Source organism: Physella acuta, unplaced genomic scaffold, assembly GCF_028476545.2.
Source record: "Physella acuta isolate Inbredline_101_S28 unplaced genomic scaffold, ASM2847654v3 ptg001312l, whole genome shotgun sequence".
Lineage (NCBI taxonomy): Eukaryota > Metazoa > Mollusca > Gastropoda > Physidae > Physella > Physella acuta.
Window position 1 is genome coordinate 1 of NW_026732827.1, and position 26,129 is coordinate 26,129.

The 26,129-nt window shown below is 33.6% G+C and overlaps 2 protein-coding genes across 2 annotated transcripts; both read right to left on the reverse strand.

The window, feature by feature from the left end:
* Positions 1 to 1,155: 1,155 nt before the first annotated feature.
* Positions 1,156 to 13,524, reverse strand: LOC131958296 (uncharacterized). Its single transcript, XM_059323251.1, has 25 exons — positions 13,439 to 13,524; positions 10,488 to 10,677; positions 10,159 to 10,391; positions 9,935 to 10,049; positions 9,610 to 9,839; positions 9,299 to 9,427; positions 9,063 to 9,221; positions 8,836 to 8,975; positions 8,411 to 8,516; positions 8,230 to 8,310; positions 7,968 to 8,148; positions 7,679 to 7,768; positions 7,521 to 7,589; positions 7,331 to 7,423; positions 6,869 to 7,226; positions 6,682 to 6,763; positions 3,533 to 3,661; positions 3,316 to 3,418; positions 3,038 to 3,213; positions 2,809 to 2,944; positions 2,368 to 2,439; positions 1,976 to 2,141; positions 1,755 to 1,774; positions 1,326 to 1,394; positions 1,156 to 1,211 (listed from the first exon to the last, which is right to left on the reverse strand). The coding sequence occupies exons 1-25, from the start codon at positions 13,478 to 13,480 to the stop codon at positions 1,156 to 1,158; spliced, it is 3,225 nt and encodes a 1,074-aa protein (XP_059179234.1). The 5' UTR covers positions 13,481 to 13,524.
* Positions 13,525 to 18,930: 5,406 nt separating this feature from the next.
* LOC131958301 (uncharacterized) lies at positions 18,931 to 20,574 on the reverse strand. Its single transcript, XM_059323262.1, has one exon. It carries the CDS (start codon positions 20,572 to 20,574, stop codon positions 18,931 to 18,933), a length of 1,644 nt encoding a protein of 547 aa, XP_059179245.1.
* Positions 20,575 to 26,129: the final 5,555 nt, after the last annotated feature.

Consider the following 26,129-nt stretch of genomic DNA (forward strand, 5'->3'; position numbering starts at 1 on the left):
TATCAAATAAAGCTATGCTCTTGTATCATTTTTTCTTTGCAAAACTTATTACAATATAATAAAGTACAGTGTACAGTGTTGCTATGATATAATTTGGATAGTTTCTGTAGGTCTATTTTGGATTGCTGTTTTTTTCTAGTACTAGATTTAATAGTCTAAATGATGGGTATAGTGTTGCATGACAATAACTTGAATAACACAATTTGTAGGTAGACGTAGATGTTTGCCATCCAATTAAGACATTAGTAGCTGACAACAGCCTGTTAGGCAATTTTTTGTGCTCGGTCCAGGTATTACTTAAGTTGCATCTTATGTTTTTTTTCTTTTATCCTTGGAGATTCCAGGTCAGAGCATTTCTTGCTATACTGGTCAGTACTGGTCACCGGTCTTGAGTTTGGCTAGTCAATTATCATAAGTATGTAATTTTTTTTTTAAAAAAAGACAGAAAATGTATAATTTTTAATTTAATTTATTTTTTTTCCACAGAAAAATTGAGGACTCCGATACGTTGTATTTTTCAGCTGTTCTTTTGACACCTATTGTTTCGGATTGGGTCAAAATTTCTGCTTTCTGCAGCACACTGTATCTTTTTTTTTTTACCTACAAAAATAAACAATACCTTTGAATTTTTTTTTTTAAATAAATTATATTTTGTAAGCACATTAATTCATTAATGATACATTTTTATTTTATTTTAGGGATTAGTTCTCTTACCCATTTTGATGTAAGTGGGAGTTTCTGGAACAACATTTTCAATTTGAGCTTGTGTCAGTGCTATTGATTTATCTAGATTTAATGAAACAACAGAAATAGAGTTAAAAAAAAACTTTCTTATTTTACATAAAATAAATAACTGAGGTTTACTCTACTTGTCAATTGTAAGACCATAACATAAGTTTACATTATTACCTTGGTTTATACTAAGGATACTCGGTATCTCAAGCTCAGTTATTTCTGTTTGTTCTGTATTTGTACTTGATTCATCTGCAGCTAAAACAATCCCAGCTACAGCTTCATTTAAGTCTGAAACAAATAGCATGCAAAGTTTTGTGCTTCAGCTCAAGTAAAGCCATGATTTTTTAAACCCAGCACCACCACAACACAATATCAATAAATAACACAGTTATCATCTTACCAAGTTCCAAAACCTGAATTTCAGTCTTTGAAGGATGACTCTTCCTTTTCAGGATATTGCAGCTTTTTACTTTCATCTAAAAAAGAAATCATTCATAAATAATTAATTATCTAAAATATATAATATAATATTGATATGGATTATTATTGCATACAATTATTAAACACCAGTTTGTCAAAAAATGTAATACCTTCAATTAACACTCGACCTCTAAAATTTTTTGAAAGGACTTTCAAGCTTTCTAATGAGCTTAGCAAACCTGCAAGGAAGAATATACATCAGTGTTTGAAACACAATAGGTTCAATGACAACACAATAAAGTTTTTTAATAATAAGTACATAAAGAATTCCTTAGAAATTGCTAATAAAAACAGAAGAAATGATGCACAATACTGCAATATAACATGTTTATTAGAAGGCCTACTTCAGAATATTTCTCAAATGTTAGGTTTAGGAATCAGCATGGAATGCAACTTAGTATGAGAACTTAGAAGTTCCAGTCTTACATTACTTACACGATAAATTAAATTTGATATAAGAATATTAGAAATCTACAGGAGTTTAACTATCTCAAATTAAATAAATAATTTGAACTTCAGGAATACAAAGATAAACTCACAATCATAATCCATTGTTTTCCTGGAAAAAATTAAATATTTACTTTGCATTAGTTACTAAAAAGTTTTTACTCATGGAAGAATAATTTGACATGATGAGCATTAAAAAATTTTTTAAAATAATTAATAATTATATATTTTTTTAAAATAGGGCTACATTATAAGTAATTGATTACACCTTTAAAATCTATTATATATTATAAATCATACTAAAATAACTCACAAGGTTATAGCCATCTGTATATTGTATTTGTCTTCTGCTATTATTTGATTTAATTCATTTACAGTGTACAGTTGAGGGTGCTTGAATGGTATCCCTGTAGGCAGCCCAGTGACAGTTATGTTACTACTAAAGTATGGTACTTGAGTATTGAGTTTCATGCAACTTTCTGAAACACACATATTTATAAATGTAAGTTTGTGCACACATAAACAAATCTATTAATTTTAACCATTACCATTTGTCTTTAGGTTGCAAAAGATTTAGACCAGCCAAATAGTTTTTCAATAAAATAAATTTAAATTATATTATTCTTGAACACAATCTAGTGTAGCATATTTTTAAAATTAGAAATGCAAAGGCAATAAAAGGAACATTGTCTTAAATTGACCTACCCCATCTTTCCTGAAAAATCTCCATCACTAATTGGCGCAGTCTGACAGATTTAGTGCAGCTTTGTAATGGATCTGTAAAATAATAAAATATTTTAATAATTACAAATATAGGTAGAAACTACATAAAAAGTATAACACTATAATTGCTCATCTATACAATCATTTAAATATTAAATTCACAAATAAATATTTATAATGCAGATTTAAAATAGGTTTGTATAATAGGTATTCAAGGTCTTAGCCTAAAGTTTAGCAGATATGAACTTTTTCTACATTTAACAAAATATAAAAAAGAATACCAGTATATATAAATATTTCTTTTTTTGGTGAAGTTTTTTTTTTAAATCTCAAAACTTCTTAAATTATTTTAAATTTCTAAAATATATAAGGCCTAATTAAACTCATTGATTATTTCTGCCTGCGCAAAGAAAAAACCCTCACCTTTGCATACAAGATCTATTATGTCTTTTTTTAAATGTTTTGCATTCATGGTGTGGAACACTTCAACTTTGTTAATCGGGTCAAAGTAAGAACTAACACCAATAAATTTTACATTAGCCTTTTCCATATCTTTAACCTGCAAAAAAAAAGTGAACGAATTATTAAGATATTTACATGTATTAGTATTATTAATCTGTTGTATAGTTGACAAGTGATCTTAACATCTTACCAATAATTTTAATCTTTTCTTCAGCCCCTTTACAATATCACTATCCTCGAGCCCATAAAAAGGTTGTTTGTTTTTCTCTTGTGCCTTCCTGTCCATTTCAACTTTTGTCACATGATCAAGCAATTTCCATTCTTGGGAAATTCTTCTTAAAAATGACCTGTTATCTTCATCAGCACCTGAATGATGAAAATATGAACAAAAAGTATCTTTATTAAAAGTCTATAGTTTATCTTAATATGTTGGAGCATAATTATAATTCTAAAAGATGGTTAGCAAACCTTGCTTTTGCATGGCTCTAAATTCATCCCAACCACTACTTCTTTTTCTGGGGAGCTTGCAAACAGAGTTATCCTTTTGCCTCTTCATGTTGTATATGTACTTCTGCAGATATAAATGTATCAGTAAATTAACAGTCAACATGAGCTATTATCAACTTTAATCTATTAGTATACATTTTATTTTAATATTTCAGCATTTAAAACATTAATACATTACTTCAATTCTAAATGGCTCAATTTTGATTTCCCTTGCCAGCTTTCCTATCCATTCCTTATCTCTAGTTGTCATTCCATTTTCAATTGCAGAATTGAGCTGTTTTTTTTCATCAACAGTCAAATACTTCCTCTAAAAAATGTTAATCAAAAAGGTTTTTAAATATAAAGAACAATTAGTAATGGTCATAGTCTAATAACATATCTATTTTTATTATAAATGTTATTGTTTTTAAAATGTAAATAGGCACTGTGATATAATTATAAATACCCTATTGCATTGCTATTGATTATCAATAATTAATCTTCTAATGTAATAAGTAATAGTCAGAGACAGCGTGGTTAGAGCTAATGACTGCTCGAGTTCGGCTCCCATGTTGGAGTCTGTAGGACGTCCCTGAGTCCACCCAGCTCTGATGGGTACCTGACTCACATTACTTATTACGGACAAAGGGCAGATATGAAAAGCAAAGCGGTTAAGAACTGCTGAGGATATAAAATATTAATTATAGATTAACAATCATTATACAAAATATATAGATCTAGATATTCTAGATCTAGCTAGATTAATTTACTTCTAGATTACAATGAGAATGTAGATCTATGTAATAAAATTATTGTAAATGTTTCTATATAATTAGTATTAAATTAATAATAATTAATGATAATCATGATAATGAAATGATAATTTTTATTTTTAATTTAATTAGCTGTCGAGTACGGATTTAATAGATCTAAACTTAGTCTTACACTCACTGAACTCATATTATTTAATAGCAAACTGTACTATAAGGTAAGATAAAGATGCAGATGTAGATCTAGATCTATTTTAGATCTAGATTCCTGATCTCCCAGTTTGGTTTCACCTAACAAGCTTAACTTACAATATTGCGCGAAAATAAGCCATATGGCCAGGAATTTTTGCGATCAGCCATACTTGCCAAAATTGTGTGGTAAAGTACAGTGAAAATAAATTAATTAAAAAAAAATATTCTCCGTATTGGGCCATTTATATATATATATATATATATATATATATATATATATATATATATATATATATATATATATATATATATATATATATATATATATATATATATATATATATATGTATATATGCATATATATAATTTCAAATAACCTACCCCCAGCGCCAGCAACATCTTTACCGTGTGAAATTTAAGAAGGCTTTTGAGTATGGCAAGATGTAATTTGGACCATCATAAGGAAATACAACATCAAACAAAATCTTAAAATAATTAAAATAATACAAAACGGGACGTAGTGGCCCTGGGACGGGGTACCTAACCTTACAGGGAAAGTGAAGGCGGCTGGGCATAGTGCTGACCACACTATTCCTTCATATGCCGATGTCACAGAAACAGATGAACTCTGCTTCACTTGCCGTCAGCTTTGGAAGGAGAACTTTACTTACACATGGCTAAACGTCAAGCGCATCGTAACTCAACAATATGAATGGGTCCGTATATGAGAATACGTTCTTCTTAGCCCCGTCACTAATGCAGAAAGTGTACGGGCCAAAAGTTAAAAACAACTTCTTATCTGTCGATAGGGCTAGGGTTAGGGTTAGGGTTAGGGTTAGGGTTTGGGCTAGGGTTAAGGTTAGGGTTAGGGTTTGGGCTAGGGTTAGGGTTAGGGAATAATGGAAGATGATTTAGAAAGCTATAGGGTTAAGGCTAGGGTTAAGGTTAGGGTTAGGGAATAATGGAAGATGATTTAGAAAGCTATAGGGTTAGGAAATAATGGAAGATGATTAAGAAAGCTTTACGGCTAGAGTTAGGGTTAGGAAATAATGGAAGATGATTTAGAAAGCTATAGGGTTAGAGGTTGTGGAGCTGACAATATCGTTGATTCATAAACTGGGGTTGGTGAGAAAATTTCTGCTCAAAAGAAGTGTGTGGCACTTTGATAGATAGCGCCAGAACTCTCCGTGAGTTTTTCTCCACGTGCATATGCTGTGGTTTTTTTTTTTTTTGTAGCTGAGTATATCTTAATTTAGTTACCGTTTTGCATACGTTAAAATTTTTTGCTACATCAAGACAAGACATATATTGCAAGGTTTCATCAAGTAGTTCTACTAGTTCCGCGTGTCTTTACTCCAGCACTACATCTGCAATAGCAATTTTATATTACTTTAAGTAGAAAATGTAGAGCCTCGAAGTGCGTTACCTTAAATGTCGGGGCTGATATTTCTGCCCTCATCACTTTATAATCCCAACCAGTCTTAATTCCTAAACATTAAGTGAATGAAACACTACCAAGCTAGCTAATGCCCCGTCCAGAATAACTTCCACTTTAACAAAGTGAGATTTATTTTGTTTTTATTGGTATCTGTTGGTTTCATAGACGTCTGCATCCATAAATGACGTCACGCTTTTTTGGACGATTTTTACCTCCCCCCTTCCCTCCGTCACACGTCGTCACAAAATTATGGACCCCCCTACCCCCTACAAGTGTGACGTCATTTATGGATGACCCCATAACAGTTTTTCAAAAAGTTAAATGTGTAACATGTTCTCTGAGTGACACTGGCAGATTAGGTATAAGGGAAAATTGAAATATAACTATTGTAACACCAACATTTGTTTTGTAAACTGAATTTAATTTGATACTTTTAGTGAAGTCAATAGATCAGCAACATAAAATTCAAATGGAAATTTTAATTATGATAGCAGCAGTGGAAGTAGGTCTTCATTAAAATAAAAACAGTTTGTTGGGCATACAATTTTTTGTTATTAAATTTGTATCACATATGACACTCATTTGTACATACTCTGTTAGACTAAAAAATTGCATCAAGACTGGTAAGAGCTTATCATTATGCATGTTTCAAACTTAACAAAGATAATGTGTTAAAAAAAATTCTATACAATCAAGACAATGTATTGATTGGTGTAAAAACTAACAAAAACTATTTAATTAAAATAATGGTAGGCTGTTAAAGCAACCTATTGTCATTTGGGCTAGAACACATACATGCATTAAAAGTATTTATAACGTAGGGTAAGAAAACCAACCATATATAATACAGATCTAACCTACAAAATAGGTTATAATTTTAAAAAGGCTAATATGACTAAGCTAATACAGCAGCAAAAAGTTATAGTAAAACAACATTGTAAATTAAACATCAGTATCTTCATCATCCTCATCTTCAATCATTGAACTATTGGCATCTACCTCACCTGAGTCTATACTTAAAATATCTTCACTATTTTCAAAATTAACAAAATCATGTTCATTAACAACAGCAAATTTGGAAAATTTAAGATCAGATAGAAAGGGTGTAAATAAATCAAGAAGAAAATTAAAGTACAATTGTAATCTAAACATGTCAAGAAAAAGTCTAGGTCGAAATTTTGTAATGATTATTCTACAAGCTTCATTTATGTGATTAATTTGAAGTTCATAAAAATTTAAAACAGAAATCATTTCTTTTTTAATCAATTCATCTTCTTCATGACATCTTAAAATAATATTATTTAAATCAATTGTTTGCCTTTTTAAAAGCTCTATCCCATAATTTTGAACCCATGAAGAATCAGATAAATTTATAACTTGATTAAAAGTAACTGGGATTAGTTCTGATTTGTTGTGATCATCTATAGCTTTTTGCAGTTTCTTAGCGTTTGTGGAAAGTTGTCTGCTAATTCTCTTAGCAATTGATTGGCCTCCTAGGAGAAAAAATTAATTGAATGATTAAACAATTATTATTCTAAAATGCTTTATGTATATTTTTGTTTAACAATTTAAAGGCATATTTGATATAATAACTGACTTGCATATTTCCTGATCTGCTCCTTCAAAAAATGACGCTCAATAGCAAAGTTCTGTATTAGCAGAAATGAATCCTTCTTTGCAGATTTTTTCACTGGTAATAAAAAAATTATGTTTCATATTAATTTTTCATAATCAGATATATTTTACTAACTTATGCTAGTACTATATTCATCATGATAATTACTTACTGCTTATATCCTTTTGAACAGATTCAACTTCTTCTTTAGTCCATTTTGATATAATTTCTTGGTTTATGTCTGTAACATTTTAAAAGTTTATCATTTATTTTGCAAACACTTTTTGATTGCAAATTACTTAGAACATTTTAAAAGTAAGTATAGGTAACCTGGGTGAAGCTGTTGTAACTCTGCTAAAGATTTGATGGCAGTTTCTTTGACTACAGTTGCTCTTCCGAGCCGTGCAACTAAAGAGTGGCCTAAGATAAAAGAATGACTTTTTGTATTGTGTACAATATATTCTCAACAAAATATGTATGAATTAATAGCTTGTTAAAAAGTTAAAAAACAACAACCAGGCTATATAGGCCTATTTTTAATTATTAACCACAAAAAGTCATAACTATACTATAATAAGATAATAGCAATAGAATTCATTATCAATTAAAAAAAATATACCTATATTCTTCTTTTTTCTCTCACTAAAATGTAGAAGTCCATCTGACAGCATATCTTGTCTAGTTTCAGGCTTCATTTCTTTACAAATTTTTGAAAACTTGCCTAAATAAGACCAAAGCCTTTCTATCCCTTCTCCATCTGTCAATCCAACTCCCTCAATTCTCCTTGGATGATATAATATCTAAAAAGGTGCAAATTTTAAAAGTTATAATTGAAAGTTTCTGTGCAGTGGGTACAATAATTCTGTCATACTACCTATTACCTGACATTGTCTTTGATGACCATAGCAATGGAAGATTGGCACCATCATCTGACATTTTTTTAGTAAGGCTGGGTTATTTTTCTATAAAATAAAACATGAGATTATGACTAATTTAATAACTATGTTTGAACTATGTTTAATTTATTTTAATTTTAATTAAATGTGTCAATTTTAATGTTACCTGCAAATGTTTATTTAGCTTGCAAGCGATGTCATATGATATGATGAGCTTGCTTCCTTGAAAATTATCTACAAGTTTTTCTAGAAAGTACACTGGATAAGCAAGTCTGCAAAATAAAATTAAGTGAACTAAATTGATATTACTTCAAAAAATACATTTATTTAATGTATCAATACTCATTCTTTGTTTATTGGGGTAAGAATTAGCTGTGCACAATCTGATAAATTATGAACTTACCTTTAATGTTAAATTTTAAATATGTATTTTTTGCAAACAATTACACTAAAATCCGTTTCACATTTTTTAAAAGAAGAACTTTATTGAAAGTTTGATGAGCTAATTTTGCCCAATGAAAAAATAATTTAATAAATACTTGAAACGATGAAATTAGGTACACTATATAAAATAAAATTTAGTCACACTACCTTTCTCCATGTTTTAAACTGGCAAATTTATTGGGAATTTCATGTCGACAGACTGACCCAAATATACCTTTGTCCGAAAGTTTTACGTTTTTGGATTTTGATCGTAGATTGTTTCCGGCTTGGAAATCCGAACACTGATCCTAAAGAAAAAACTGCAACTGTACTTCAGATAAATGTAAATTATTTAAGGCTTTAGCAATAATAACTATCTATCTAGTTCAACTTACATTTGCAACACTTTCTTCCTTATAAGTTGAAACAAATGTTTCAACAGCATCTTGTTGATGGAAAAAAACCTGTCTTGTTGGCGTTTCCCATTGTCTCCCTGCTGATGCTTTCCGCACAAGTTGAAAATCTGCATCCAGGCAGATGATTTTGGTTGAAGCCTTTAAAGACATGTAGTTGGTGGGAATTTAGTATTATATTTTTTATTAAAAAAAAAAAAAAAAAAAAAATTACATACATTAAAGCAAGCAGGACACTGAGTGCCATCATCAAGACCATCAACAAATTCAACAGGGTGTTCCACCCCATACATGAAATGTTTAAATTCTTCAAATGCTTCTAAAAAGCATGAAGAGTATATATTTTTCTGAAAAAAAAATTGTGTATATATATATATATATATATATATATATATATATATATATATATATATATATATATATATATATATATATATATATATATATATATATATATTTACATATAGTTTATTGACTTTTTAATTTTTTAAATCACTTAACAATTGACAAAGAATGATTGGTAACTCACAAACTGAGAAATGCGTCTAGCTTCTGGAGGACTATTAAATTCCAGAGAGCTGCAAAAGGTTTTAATGGGCACATGGCCTTCTAAAAGAAGACTTCTCATTTGAACGAATAGTTCAACATGATATGCCACTTTTGGTATCATTGGAGAGCCTGCCCAGAGACCCAATTTCAGTAGTGTTACAGGTTGCTCCTCACAGCTACAAAACATAATCTTTCTGATGTGTTCTCTGCCTAAAAATATTTTTTTTCGCCAATTAGAATTTTAGAGAACAATTAGTTCCAGAGCATAATAACATTATTATAGTTTAAATATGTATTGATTCTACCTTTTTGATCAACAATGATTAATTGGCTAGTTGTTTTTTCACCCTTACAGTCATGTGGTATTTGCCAAATCTGGTGCTCATAAATATTCTGGCTGCATGGCATGAATGTTCCATCCTATGGTAATAATGATAAAAATATAAACAATACAATTTTCTTCATTTAGTCAGTGAAACCTATGTTCTATTAATTAAAAGATGTAAAATTGACTGTATAAATATATTACCTGCCAAATGCTGAACATGTGAAGGTGTGGGTAGGCATGTTGTTGTAGCAGGCAAGATTCACACATTTCCATGGCAAAAGGTGCACAGTCATCACATCGATAATGTGCACCTGTATCTATTGGACATGAGCAAAATGTGCAGTTTTTAAAACTGCGTTCAAGTTTTGCTAATCCAACAGCAATAAATTTAGCCCGTAGATCTTGCCAAACTGCTAATCTTTTGTTTTTGTTAACTGTAACATTAAAATAATGTAATATTAAAACAATATTAGTGTAAACTACAATTTTAGTTTTACTAACAAAAGAATTAAAAATGTAAAACTACTTACTAGTGTAAGCAGATTCTTTTTGTTCATCTTCTTCATCTTCAGCATCACTTTGTATCATTTCTAAATTATCATTAGTGGTAAAGTTTCCGGTTTTTCTAGACTTTGATGTGCCTGGTTTTTTTTCTGCCGGATTGTACCATCTTGTTGCACGTCCCCCAGAAGCATAACAGTATATCTTCACTGGTATCCCCTGTACAGAAATTAAACAATGAGCCTATTTGTAAAAAATATATACATTAATTAAATTTATTTTGTTAATAGCTGCAATACACTATTTTCAATTAAGTCTTAAGCAAAAAATATAATAAAATAATTAATTGACAGTGATATTTCTTTCATTCAGCCGGTCTACCAGGAAAAACCCATGTGCCCCACAGAGACAAATCTTGATAGGCCTCCATGAAATGTGCTGTATTAGTTCTTTTAATGTTTTGATTTTAAAAAAAATGATTTGTAGGTATTTCTCCAGGCTTTGATAGAGAAAAAATGCTCGGTGAAAACTTCTATCCAAGGTTGTGGGCCCTTTTAAATATTTCCCAAGCCTCTTGGACACAGTCCACCAATGTTAGTGCTGTTGACTATAACTTTCCCTGGCTAACTAATAATTTTGCTAGACTAATGTTCAAAACTAATAAATATTAAATTCATTATGCTTATTATTACTCATTTTTATAAATTATATTAATTGTTTATTAAACCTAGAACTTATAAAGCTACCTATAGACCTGCAAAATAAAAAAAAATTATCATATAGGCCGAAATAGTGACTTTGTTAAATTATTACATTTAAATATTAGTAATTACTAACAGAATTTCTTCCAGGTATTCTCTCCTCCCCCCCCCCCCCCCCCCTCCAGCCAGAGAAAAATTCTGGAAGAAACACTGATTACTAATTAAGCCTGTAAAAATGGTAAGGTTTTAAATTATAATCCTTATTAATTTAATCTTAATCTTTCTTAAATTAATCAGACCCGGGTCTGATTAGCCATGGCCGCTATTAGGACTAGAGTCCTTATAGACTTGGCCACAATTCAGACCAGACATTAAATTTGTTGACATTTAATTACACAATAATACTTTTTAAGATGTAGAATATATATTTTCTGTTGTTATGACTTCTTTCTTGTAATTCCATAAACATCTAGAGATCTTGCTTTAAATATCCTATATCATTTCTGACAAATGTCATGGCAAAGATTAATCGTTAGGTCTATTATATATGGCCTATGGTATAAACTTCTCAGACCCAATGAATGTTGGGCGTGCATGTAAAATGATCCATTATTTTTTCTCATCTTATTTAACCGTAATTTAATTTTATAGTAAATTATAGGCCTATCAGTCCAAAATTTTAAAAAATTAAAAAACTATAGAATAGCTGAATTAAGGCTACAACATCTGGGGGACAAATAAAAGTGGTGTCATTAGCAATCTTAAATAGCAATGTTCTTGCTATGTTGCCTATGTTGTATGCTATAGGCTTACACTACTGATATCTAAACCAAGATAACGTGAGCGGGCAATCATAAGAGCAACAACGTTTAGAAATGACATATTTAAATATCTAAATCTAGGAATCTATACTTGCGACAGAACTAGCTTAATTTAATACTATTTTTCTCGCACAAAACTAAGTGATTTTCAAGGAACAAGTGAAGAGGAATTCCTGTTCAGTTTGGTTCTAGTCCAGTAACTCCCAATATTTTTAATAGCACGACATTCTCCACCCGATCATGATGTCTTTTGTTAAATAATCAATATTTAATGATTTTGAATATAGGGCTAAATATAGAGTATTTACATATAGAAGGACCTAACAGTAGCAAATCCACAAAAACTATTTAACACACACACAAAACAAAAATAAGATACTTGCAAACCCACAAGAAAAATCAAATAAACATAAAATGTATAATTTTATGTTAAGCTATCGACTGAACTTAATGCAGGGTCAGAATAGCGGCCAGGACTGTATGGACCCAGGTCCTAATAGTAGCTGGGGCTATTAGGAACAGGATACCTATAGCCCTGACCTCTAATTAAATAGAGGGGCTAGACTTGGTAGTAATTAGTATATTTTAAGAAGCCTAATAGTAATTATACTTATGAAGTGACTACTCAGAAGAAGCTTAGTACTCCCAGTGATAGTCTGGCTGGCAGAAGATGCAAATCGCAATGACCTATTTTAATAGATGCACAATTGGCTCAAAATAGAGGCCGATGCTAGCCGGAATAAGATACGCATGCGCAATGGAGAGAAACTACGACTTGCCTTCGCGGCGATGTTTTCGATGGTACTGGGCATGCGTGTGTTTACAACCGCAGAACCCTAATACCAACCCTAACCCTAACCCTATCCCTAATCCTATCCCTAACCCTAGCCCTAATCCTATCCCTATCCCTAACCCTACCCCTAACCCTCATTCTAGCCCTAACCCTAGCCATATGTCACTGCGCATGCGCAGAGCTATCTTTTGCCGACTAAGTGGAGACATTGGGGAGAAAAATCTTCTTCCGAGTAGTCACTTCGCAAAATAAATACTATAATTAATAGCTGTGCAATGGGCTAAAATTTATGAAATTATCCTTTTATAGCTGCTTAGTGGGATCAGTTTTCCTTTTTAGCCATATTCTTCGGACAAAACTATCTGACAGATAGTATCTGTACTGTGTGTTCAAGCAGTTGCGCTTGCATGGGTCATCATCAATGGGATACGAGTATTTCTTACTATTTATTATTATATTAAGGAGGGTTTGTAGTATAGTTTTAGTATATCTAGGAAATATTTCTATTCTAGTCTATTTAGTTGAGTATAAAATATTTTTAAAAATCTCTTTTAATAGCCTGTTTTAATATATTATTTAAGTAATTTTAGGCCTACTAAAACTTAAAAGTTTTAGTTAAGTAAAAATAAAATTAAAACAACTGCTTCTACTAAGTTTTGTTTTACCTCTTCGTCTTCAATTCTTTCCTGTTTTCTTTTAGGAGGCATAACTGTGAATGGGTCTATATACTAGAATTCACTTTTAAGCTGTAATTAGTAAATAATTAGTGATTGCGAAACGCTTAGATATATATTATATATATACTAAGAGAAAAACGAGCGTTTAGGATTGTAATAGATTGAAATAATTGTGAGGTCAAGGGAACTCACTCTTCTGTATTAGTATTATATTTATATTGTTATCTTGAGTGATGTCCCTTACATGTTATCTATAAATAGTTCTCTCTCGCCATTTTCTCTCTCTCTTTGCATGATGGCGTCTGTACATAATAAAGACTGTTAACAACCAACGCGGCTTCTCGTCAGTCATTACAATCCACGTCATTTGGCGACGAAGGATAAACATCTACTAGAAAGAGCACCTACTTACGCAAAAAAGAGGTTTGCTAGAGCTTATTAGCTAATTATTTCTAGAATTATGGCGCTGTATGGCCAAATAAAAGAATTTGATGCGAATGATGAAATCATTCAAGATTACCTAGAGAGGTTAAGCTTTTACCTAGAAGCTAACAACGTGACGATAGAAGCCAAAAAGAGAGCTGTTTTGTTAACAGTCATAGGGCCTCAACAATTTAGGCTACTAAAAGACTTATGCGTACCAGCTGGTCTAACTACCAAGAGCTTTAACGAGCTGAGCAAATTGCTAACAGACCACCATGCGCCTACCCCATCAAAGTTTTTATGTAGAGCTAGATTTGACAGTAGGACTCGTCAACCAAACGAGTCAATATCAGAATATGTTGCTGCTTTACGTCATTTAAGTGAATTTTGTGAATTCGGAGACACGCTGTCTGACAGATTATGTGAAAAGTTTGTGACAGGTGTAAACAGCCCTGATATTCAAAGAAGGTTGCTGCTCGAGTCAGATCTAACATTAGAAAAAGCAATACAACTTGCAACTTCAATCCAGCAGTCATCAGATGCGGCGAAATCACTAACGCCTTCAGGGATCCATGCAGTAAACAGCAGGTTAGTCAATAAACACCAACCCCAACAGAGCATTCCAACTTATGCTAAACACCCTGCTCGTTCAAATCCTAGATCTAAATCTAGTAATAATTATCAAAAATGTCATCGATGCAAAGGTCCCCATGCATCTCATCGGTGCAAGTTCAAGTCTGCAACTTGTTATAAGTGCAGTAAGCAAGGTCACATTGCTAAGGCCTGCTTTGCAAAGTCTTCGTCTGTTGCTAAATCTAGCCAGTCAAGACAGTACCGCAACCAAAGGCAGCACTATGTTAACTCTCACCAAGACTACCTAACCCAACCAATGAACCACTCTACCTGTGAAAATGCTCAAACTGATTCGCAGCCGGATTTCAACCTATTCTCTGTGAAATCAATAAGTCATGCTCCCATCAATGTACAAGTTAATATCAACGGTAAGAGCATCAGCTTCCAACTTGACACTGGAGCATCACTAACAGTCATCACAAAGAAAGATTTTGACGCTGTCACAGAAGGATCAGTGTCTCTACAGCCGTGTCACAAGTGTCTAACAGCATACACTGGTGACAATGTTCCGGTAATAGGAGAGTGTATGGTTCATGTAAGTTATAATGGTCAAAGTGTTAAACTTCCTCTTCTTGTGGTTGAAGGAAATGGACCGCCATTACTAGGTAGGAACTGGTTAAGTGATCTTAAGTTAAATTGGGAGAGTATTTGTTCATTGAAGAATGTAAAAGAATCTAGTCTTACTTCACTAGATAAAGTTATATCTGAAAATAAATGTGTTTTTAGTAATCCAGGATTACTAAATGATAGAACAGTGAAGTTAAGCATTAAAGATACAAATCCAAGATACTGCAAAGCTAGAGTTCCACCTTATGCAATGAGGAATAAAATTGAAAATGAGCTAAGCAGATTAGAATCTAATGGCATTATAAAGAAGGTAGACTATTCCGATTGGGCGACACCCATTGTGCCAGTGTTAAAGAAGGATGGTTCTATAAGAATTTGTGGAGATTATAAAACTACACTGAATAAGCAAATAGAGCTAAATAGGTACCCTATACCTAACATTGAGGAAATTTCTTTGAATTTGGCAGGAGGAGACAAATTCACTGAATTAGACTTTAGTCATGCTTACACTCAACTAGAACTGCATCCAGATTCAAAAGTCTATACGACAATAAACACACATAAAGGACTCTACCAATATGAAAGACTATGTTTTGGCATATCATCTAGCCCTGGAATCTTCCAAGCTGTCATGGACAGTATTTTTAAGGATATTCCAAATGTTTGTGTGTACTTTGACAATGTGTACATAACTGGTAAGAATGACACTGAACATCTTAAAACACTTGATAAAGTATTGAAAATTGTTGGTGAAAAAGGTTTAAAGATAAACAAAGATAAATGTCAATTCATGCTGACAGAAATTAGTTTTCTTGGTTATATATTAAGCAAACAAGGCATCAGACCTCAACCTGAGAAAACAAAAGCCATTAAAGAAGCACCCAAACCTGAAAATACCCAACAACTAAGAGCTTTTTTGGGCTTAATAAATTACTATGCAAAGTTCATAGGAAATCTGTCTGGTAAACTATCACCACTGTACAAGCTGCTACAGAAAGATGCAACTTGGCACTGGGGTAAACAACAAGATACTGCTTTTAATACAGCAAAAGAGGCTTTGTCTGCTGACACCTTACTAACTCACTATGACCCAGGGAAAAGACTTATATTAACATGTGATGCTTCACCAGATGGTGTAGGAGCAGTCTTGTCCCACATGGATGAGAAGGGTGACAGACCCATTGCTTTTGCCAGTAGATCTTTGAACCAGGCTGAGAAAAATTATTCTCAGTTAGATAGGGAAGGCTTAGGCATCATTTTTGGTGTTAAGAAATTTCATAAGTTTCTGTTTGGTAGGAAGTTCACCATCTTTACAGATCATAAACCATTGCTAGGTTTATTTGGAGAAAACAAAACCCTACCTGAGCATGCCTCACCAAGAATTCAAAGATGGGCTATCACACTAACTGCATACAATTATGAATTGAAATACAAACCTGGATCTGAGAATAGTGCAGATAGCCTTAGTAGATTACCTTTAAAAAACCAAAGCCTGAGCTATGTACCAGAAGATGTATTTGTTCTCTTCACTATCATGGATAACTCCAATATAAATGTGAATGATATTAAGAGAGAAACACAAAAAGATGAGTGCTTAATAAAAGTATCTGATTACTGTAAGAATGGTTGGCCTGAAGAGTCTGTGAATGATGACTTAAGGCCATATTAAATAAGAAATAAAAACCTTTGTGAAGATAATATAAAAGATGGAGAAGATGCAGTCCATTATCAGTCAGAATTGCCTAAACAAAGTATTTGTAACTTAATAAATGATTATGGTGATATGGCAATTTCAAATGTTTTAAAGAGAATACATTAGTAAGAAGGAATGTGATCATCAAACAACTTTGCTAACATCATTAGCACTTACAGAAACTAAAAGGGTAACATCAAAAGAAAAAAAAAAAAAAAGATTTTTGCCATTTAATACACCCACTTCAAATACTGGATCACAGTTGCAAAGTGATATGGTCCAGAATATTACTTGTAAACAGTATTTTTGGTTACCAGGAAAGCACTATCAGATTACCTGAGGAAATTGATCAATCAAAGAAATCTATGTCAGTCAAGGATCTGAATAACAGCATAATACTTTCAGATGCCAATTCAAAAATAGTTCCATTAAATCATGACAAAACATTCATTGAAGGAGAATTTGGTGTTAATAAGAATGTGTATCTAAGAAATTATGGGAGAAAGGAAAAATGGATACCAGGTCAAATTGTTCAAGTACAGGACCTGTGCCTTATAAAGTTAAAAATAACTTGTGCAGATAATAAGTGTGAATCTATCAATCCCACCAAGTCTGATCAGTTCACACCAACTCAGTTTGTTCTACAACCAAGTTCTGTTGATATGAGTGAACCAAGTTGTCTGGAGTCAGAAAATGTAAATTCTGGAGTTAATGATTTAAATCCTAGACCTCCTGAGATAGAGAATCCAGATGGTCAGAATCTTGAGTCACCAAATCAAAAGCCACTGAGAAGGTCAAGCAGGACAATCAAAGTCCCAAATAAGTTAGACCTATGATTCTAAAGGTCAAAAGGACTTTGACATTATTGTTTTGTATTTTGATTATGTTGTAGCATATTGTGCATTGTTTGTAAGGATGTAATCTACCATAGTGTTCATGTTACAATATAATTGGTGATTTTAGGATACTATCAATTGTTCTATTGAGAGATGTGTTATTGTGTTCTAAGGGTAAAGGGATGTAATAGATTGAAATAATTGTGAGGTCAAGGGAACTCACTCTTCTGTATTAGTATTATATTTATATTGTTATCTTGAGTGATGTCCCTTACATGTTATCTATAAATAGTTCTCTCTCGCCATTTTCTCTCTCTCTTTGCATGATGGCGTCTGTACATAATAAAGACTGTTAACAACCAACGCGGCTTCTCGTCAGTCATTACAATCTACGTCAAGGATCTCTATGGTGAATCCAAAATGGTGGATATATTTCTCGTTTCGTTTCTTTTTTTTTAAACCATAAAATATAGAGTCTTCGGAGTTTTGAGTTTTTTATTAATTCTCTACGACAATCTTGTCTGAGAACGATTGGAAGGGTCTTATTCTCAGCGACACAGTTGTAGAGAAACTCAACAATTTTGTCGTTGAGACAATACGCATGGGGTGCACAAATGTATGTGATCACAGTTCACGTCAGATTCTTTTATTTTTACAACTGTTGTGAACACACGGACACGCCTTTCGGGTGATTCGATGAGTAGCGCAACACATAAGCCAAACAACCACAAACGGGTTACAAAACAAGACTGAATGAAACAAAGGTTTGTTGAAAACTAAATTATTTTAATAGTATATACACTATCTACACCTAACACAGTCTATTCTAAACACAAAATACATAAGCTAGTAAAACTATGATACAGTGGCTAAATACTAGCATAGATCTAACCTATATTAACCTTGGAGCTCTGGACGAAACTGAGGCAATCACACACGTTTTCAAACATCTCATATACCCTTTCATAAACTGGTACAATCCGGACTATTGCAACTCACAGCACGAGAACTGAACAGGAAAAAGGAAATAGGGTATTAACAGGTACAAATAACATTCACCCCCATTCATCCCCCTTCATTCGTTCACTACAATAACCAAATGGAGTTCTTTGTTTTGTTTGATTACATTGTCCCAATTTTGTTACGATTTAACTTTATATCACACGTGTCAAGTATAAATAGCAGAAAGATGAAAACACAAACATAGCATTTTGTCAAGACAGGCAACTCACGCTAAGCCAATGTCACACAAAATAATGGTTTTTTTTTATCATCAAAAGTTCACTCTAAGGACAGCTTTATGACTCCTCAAAAACAGCTCCCTCCCTTTACCCATCGGGTAGGACAGCCCTGTTGGGGAGAGTGATCGGGATAAAATTAGAACACATGTCTTCAGTTCCACGATAAACAATAGTTTTAAAATATTCTGGAACTTTCTTCAGTTTTGGCTGGTCAGCGGGATCCTTGCTGGGGTCATTCCCGTGTATGAGGAGCTTCCCACCGTAGGTCAGGGCACCATTTAACCTTTTCTTGAAATTCCAAAGTTGTGCAATACATTTGAATTCAACTCTCTGATAGCAGGCTGAGACTACTAGCTTCCATAGACTGCCGCTAGTTTGCAGGATGTAGCTGTTTTTATCATCTCTAAAACTGACCAAATGTTCTGCAGGTCCCTCCAAGTTGTCCAGCCTGCTCCAGACTTTGGTGCTGATGTCCAGCATGTGGACAGCCGTCTCGTCCACTTCGTTGTGGGTGATCGAGCAGAAGACTAAGAGAAAGTTTTCGATGGCCATAGCGTGGCTGACATTGGCGACAGTTTCTGGGCAGTCTATATATTTTAACAGTCTCGGAGTTTTCAGTTTCGGTTTGACGCAATATATTGTTTTATTGCTCTTGTTTATGATGTAAATAAAATGGCCGTGTGAAACCAAAAGCAGGTCCTTGCTTGGCATTTGTAGAACTATAGCCCAGGTATTTTCACACAACACCAGCATTTGACACGGCCCATTTGGGTAATTAGCGTTCTGCATTCCAATAGCATAAAGCTCATTATCAAAGTTAACAATTTTAACATCACGCTGTAGATAATCGCTGGTTGAACACGTATGCCATTTTTCATTATCCGCCCCCAAAAAATCAAAAGTACCATTACTCCGTGCTTTTACGCCAAAGTGGGTATATCCGCTACATAATCGTTGTATAGCGCTAGATGACCACTGGCCATGTCTGTAGTCTAGGACATGGTAGGAGAAAGCGTTAACAATGATCTCTCTGGCGTCCCTGTTTTCTGAGATCAGTCGCAGTTTGAGAACCCGTGTGAGGGCTCTAGGACTCACTAGGCACATTCTGACCAGACTTAGCAGTGCTGTTAGTTTATCCTGTCTGGACAGCCTGTCGCCGGCTGTTTGGTCCGCCTGTCCAACAGTCTGGTCAGTGCTGTCCTGGACCCTCAAGGATAATTTTTCCTCAGATTCAATTTCTTTTTCTTCTCCTTCTTCGACCGATGTCTCTTTACATTGGTTTAATTGAGAGCCGCCCTCGACCCACCTCATTACAGAACTCAGGACTAAATCTTCTCTCGTGACCACAAGTTCTTGGCTTTGAAGCAGTTCACAAAGTTCGTGGTACGGAAACTCTAGAAATGTGGGAGCGATGCAAACAGCATCAAAGTTTTTCAACAGGAAAGAATTTACCTCATCTGAAACACATTTGGAGTTTAAAAGCTTGGCGTTTCGATAAATTTCCTCCCACATGTTGATTGATATGGATTGGATGGCGAAATGTTGGCAGGATTTGATCATGAAGTCAATCTGTAGCTGGTGGACAGCCTGCCAAACGTCGATAAAATTTTCTAACGTCAGGACATCAAGACCGGAGTAGATGGCCTTGAGAACCAGTTCAAACACGGGGACGGGGATACCCTTCAAGACCAGGCTGCTCTCTGTTGCCTCCCTCATGCCAGACCTGAACATCCCTTGAAAGAAATTAGAGCACGCGCCGAGGATTAATCGATGGCATCTGATCGAGACCTGATCGATCACGACGGTAAAGTCAAACAGTTGTTTTGTTGACCAAATACTCTCAAGACATTTGACAATCTCAGAACAGTGATCAGCTGAACTCATCTTGATACACTACCTGTAACATGTCAAATAGGACTGCAGATTATTATTTTACAAAAAGTAAGTATATATGTATGTATGTATGTATGTGCGGGTGAACGTGTGTGTAAATATAGGCATAAATATGCGTAAGTCTACCTTTGTGTGAATATATAAACATATAAATATACGCAAGTCTACATTTTATAACCTTTATGACAACTCACCAAATGCAATATTTAAAGCAAACTTTGACACAGCAAGACGACAGACACAACGATCAATGATATATTCCTTCCTTGTGGAAACTACACACCGCTGGTTTCGATTGGCTATTTATTAATCGGGGTACGCTTATCATCATGGGGCCAATATGATATCGGGGTAAGCTTATCATCCGGCATGGGGCCAATATGCCACCCGTCGTCAGTCTTAAGTCCTACTCTTATCGCTTTGAGAAATAGCTACCTTTCTATTCGAGTTCATTGGCGTTTGTTTTGAGAAATTAGTTTTATTTTCTGTAAATAAGATCTATTCATAGACCGAATGTTGTGTTTAGAAGAAACGCATCCCACATGTTTACCGTGAAATTAAAACCAAATATTGTTATTTTACTTTAAAGGAATCCTCTCTCTTATACGGAGGGAAGGGCGGCACTTGGGGTAGATTTTACAGAAGAATTTCTGTTAGGAGTAGTTTCTGTTAAGAGTAGTTTCTGTTAGGGTAGTTTCTGTTAGTAGTTTCTGTTAGGAGTAGTTTCTGTTAGTAGTTTCTGTTTGGAGTAGTTTCTGTTAGGTGTAGTTTCTGTTAGGTGTAGTTTCTGTTAGGAGTAGTTTCTGTTAGTAGTTTCTGTTAGTAGTTTCTGTTAGTAGTTTCTGTTAGTAGTTTCTGTTAGTAGTTTCTGTTTGGAGTAGTTTCTGTTAGGTGTAGTTTCTGTTAGGAGTAGTTTCTGTTAGGTGTCGTTTCTGATTACATAAACTGAAATGGTAGGCCATGCAATAAGAACAAATTTTATGTGAAATACTGATGGTTTTTTTTCGTGTTTGATTTTTAAATAGCTTTATTAATACATTTTTTTTAAAACATTTAACCACAAAATATCAAATTTTAAATGGATAATGAATGTGTGATGCGCTTTACACGACTCAGCAAAAATGCACTTTGGCCATAATCCTTCCCAGCCCTGGCCATAATCCCACCCAGCCCAACTTTTACTTGACCCACGGCCCAATACACTTGTATAGGACCTATGTATAGAACTTGACTAGACAAGAATCTGTTGGAAAAGTGACAAGTGTACGCCAGTTGGGCGGCCTTTCAAGCCAATCTCCCATTGAAAGCATCCCATGTGTGGCCTTCTCAAGTGGTGGAGGCAGACGTCAACTTCCTATCCTGCGTTGTACAACGTTGGTGTTGCTTAACGTCTCAGTCCGCCTAGTGTCTGATATATCACGGTACGGCGAGAAAGTCTATCGCGACAAAATCGTTTGTCTCAGACTTCTATCTTTACCAAATTACTGACAACGCATTGCACACTAACGCGGTAAATAAAACATTCAAGGGACATAACTATGAAATATATATAATACAAGGGACGTAATAATAACTAACAAGACATAACACTTGTTTGTTACTCCTTGCAGACTAAAAGTTCTCCGCGACGGCCCTGATCATTGTGGCGTTATCGAGTTATCTATCCTTGTTCTTCCGCCGTCGTTCTCCGTTCATTTCCGACCATCCGCGTCAACATCCGCCTATCCAATCAAATTTCTTTTTACATTTCTCTCTTCTACCCTATGTGTTTATGAATCACTGCTAAGCGTATATCTACAAGGTGCAAACGTAACATCATGCTGCCAATAATCATTGACGGATAGATCTAAGTTCATCTCATATAATCGCATAGTAATACATGGTGTTTCATTGAATTTCTTTAACACCTTATAGTAAACTTTCATCCCACGCTAATTTAAAATTTTATACAACGCTAATGTTAACTTTTATACCACGTTAATGTAAACTTTCATACCACGCTAATGTGTAAACTTTCATACCACAGTAATGTAAACTTTTATACCACACTAATGTAAACTTTTATACCACACTAATGTGTAAACTTTCATACCTCACTAATGTAAACTTTTATACCACACTAATGTAAACTTTTATACCACACTAATGTGTAAACTTTCATACCTCACTAATGTAAACTTTTATACCACACTAATGTAAAATTTTATACCACACTAATGTAAACTTTTATACCACACTAATGTAAACTTTTATACCACACTAATGTAAACTTTTATACCACACTAATGTAAACTTTTATACCACGTTAATGTAAACTTTCATACCACACTAATGTTAACTTTTATACCACGTTTAATGTCAACTTTTATACCACACTAATGTAAACTTTTATTCAACGCTAATGTTAACTTTTATACCACGTTAATGTAAACTTTTATACCACACTAATGTAAACTTTTATACCACACTAATGTAAACTTTTATACCACACTAATGTAAACTTTTATACCACGATAATGTAAATTTTCATACCACACTAATGTTAACTTTTATACCACGTTAATGTAAACTTTTATACCACACTAATGTAAACTTTTATACCACACTGATGTAAACGTTTATACCACACTAATGTAAACTTTTATACCACACTAATGTAAACTTTTATACCACACTAATGTAAACGTTTATACCACACTAATGTAAACTTTTATACCACACTAATGTAAACTTTTATACCACACTAATGTAAACTTTTATACCACACTAATGTAAACTTTTATACCACGTTAATGTAAACTTTCATACCACACTAATGTAAACTTTTATACCACACTAATGTAAACTTTTATACCACGATAATGTAAATTTTCATACCACACTAATGTTAACTTTTATACCACACTAATGTAAACGTTTATACCACACTAATGTAAACTTTTATACCACACTAATGTAAACTTTTATACCACACTAATGTAAACTTTTATACCACGCTAATGTAAACTTTTATACCACGTTAATGTAAACTTTCATACCACACTAATGTAAACTTTTATACCACACTAATGTAAACTTTTATACCACACTAATGTAAACTTTTATACCACGATAATGTAAATTTTTATACCACACTAATGTAAACTTTTATACCACACTAATGTAAACTTTTATACCACACTAATGTAAACTTTTATACCACACTAATGTAAACTTTTATACCACACTAATGTAAACTTTTATACCACACTAATGTAAACTTTTATACCACACTAATGTAAACTTTTATACCACGATAATGTAAATTTTTATACCACACTAATGTAAACTTTTATACCACACTAATGTAAACTTTTATACCACACTAATATAAACTTTTATACCACGATAATGTAAACTTTTATACCACACTAATGTAAACTTTTATACCACACTAATGTAAACTTTTATACCACGATAATGTAAATTTTTATACCACACTAATGTAAACTTTTATACCACACTAATGTAAAATTTTATACCACACTAATGTAAACTTTTATACCACGATAATGTAAACTTTTAAACCACGATAATGTAAATTTTTATACCACACTAATGTAAACATTTATACAACGCAGACAGCACATTGGCCGTCTCACTTGGCCAATGTCCGAAGATCTCAAACTCTGTTGTGTACGGTCGTGATAATAAGGGACTTAACACTACAGTACTTATTCTGTCAGTAATAGAAAATATATATATGTATCGGGCGCAAAAGTGAGTTTGTGTGTGTTTGTGTCTTTTTGTCTGTGCGTGTTTGAATGTGTTTGTTTGTATGCGTGGTTGTGTTTGTGTTTGTGCGTATGCTAGTGAGTGTTTGAGAATGTGTTTGTGCGTATGTTAGTGCGTGTGTTTGTGTGTGTGTGTGAGTGCATTTCTGCGTATGTTGGTATGTGTTTTTGTGTGTTTGTGAGAGTTTGTGTGTGTGCATTTCTGCGTATGTTGGTATGTGTTTGTGTGTGTATTTCTGCATGTGTTGGCATGTTTTTGTGTTTGTGTATGTTTATGTGAATTTGTGTTTGTGCGTACGTGCGTGCGTGTGTACGTGGACAGAAACATGGCGGTAGTTCACTGAGTACAGCCGAACGATGACACAAAACATACAACAGCTTATTTTTCTGATGTTTACTGAATCGTGACCAAATATATAACAAACACCCACGGGACACGGGGGAGGAGGGGGCTCATCTAGGCAGAGGCGTTGCGAGTGGGGGGGTGTGGACCGAACCGGTGATACCATTTAGGGGGGGGGGGGTGACACCAAGGCAAAAAATAGCAATATATATAGAGAAAAGCAATGATCGTTTCTGTTAAATGAATGATTAATTAGAGTTAAATAGTCCTTTAAGAGCCAAGTTGACAAATCCCGACTAGAGAATAGGGGGGGGGGGGGGGGGGAATACCAACCAACCGTTGGAACATTTACCTGAGGAAAAAGCTTTGTTTAGAATTGTAATAACTGATACGTCAATCAACTACTGGGATGGGGTGACACCAAATTTAATAATTTTCTACAAAAGTAATGATTTTTCCACTTGAATTAATAACTTTTAGAATTAGGCCCCTCAATGCTTTTTCTAGGTGGATCAAATATAAAGTTGACGCCACTCGACAAAAAGGTGGGGGGGGGGGGGGGGGTGACACCAAATACACCGTCCATTGAAGTGGATGGGGTTAAAAACCACATTGGAAATTCACAAATCTACAAATCAATAGGCAATAAAAAACGAGCAACAGATAAATAGAACTGGTTGACTTGCAACATTGACACATTTTGACGCTTTTCGTCAGCTATGAAAAGAGTTGCCAAACGTTTGAAACCATTAATTCACTTCTTAAATCACTTGAATCTTGAAATTTTGCACATTATGCAATGTAATATGTAAAATTATAATAATTTAACTACAAATTTAATATACCCATGAGAGGTAAAGAGCTCCTAGCAGATACAAACGCTATAAAACGTATTGGGTTGCTATGTTACTCATTTCCTAGACATAAAAAAAGAAGACGAAGTGCAGCCCGAAAATGCGTAGCTTCAAAAACACATAAATACATTAAAAATATATATTCAAATACATATACTTATGCGTATACACATACAAGTGTATATGGCATATATATATATATATATATATATATATATATATATATATATATATATATATATATATAATTCTTTCTGGGGGTGACACCATTAGCTGCCGCACCGGGTGACACCCGACCTAGCGACGCCACTGCATCTAGGTGACATTTGTTGTCTCAATGCTAGGCATGGCTGCCTTTTATTATGTTGGACACATTTGACTGATTTCAGACCATTTCTTTTAACTGGAACTTTGTCTGTGTAC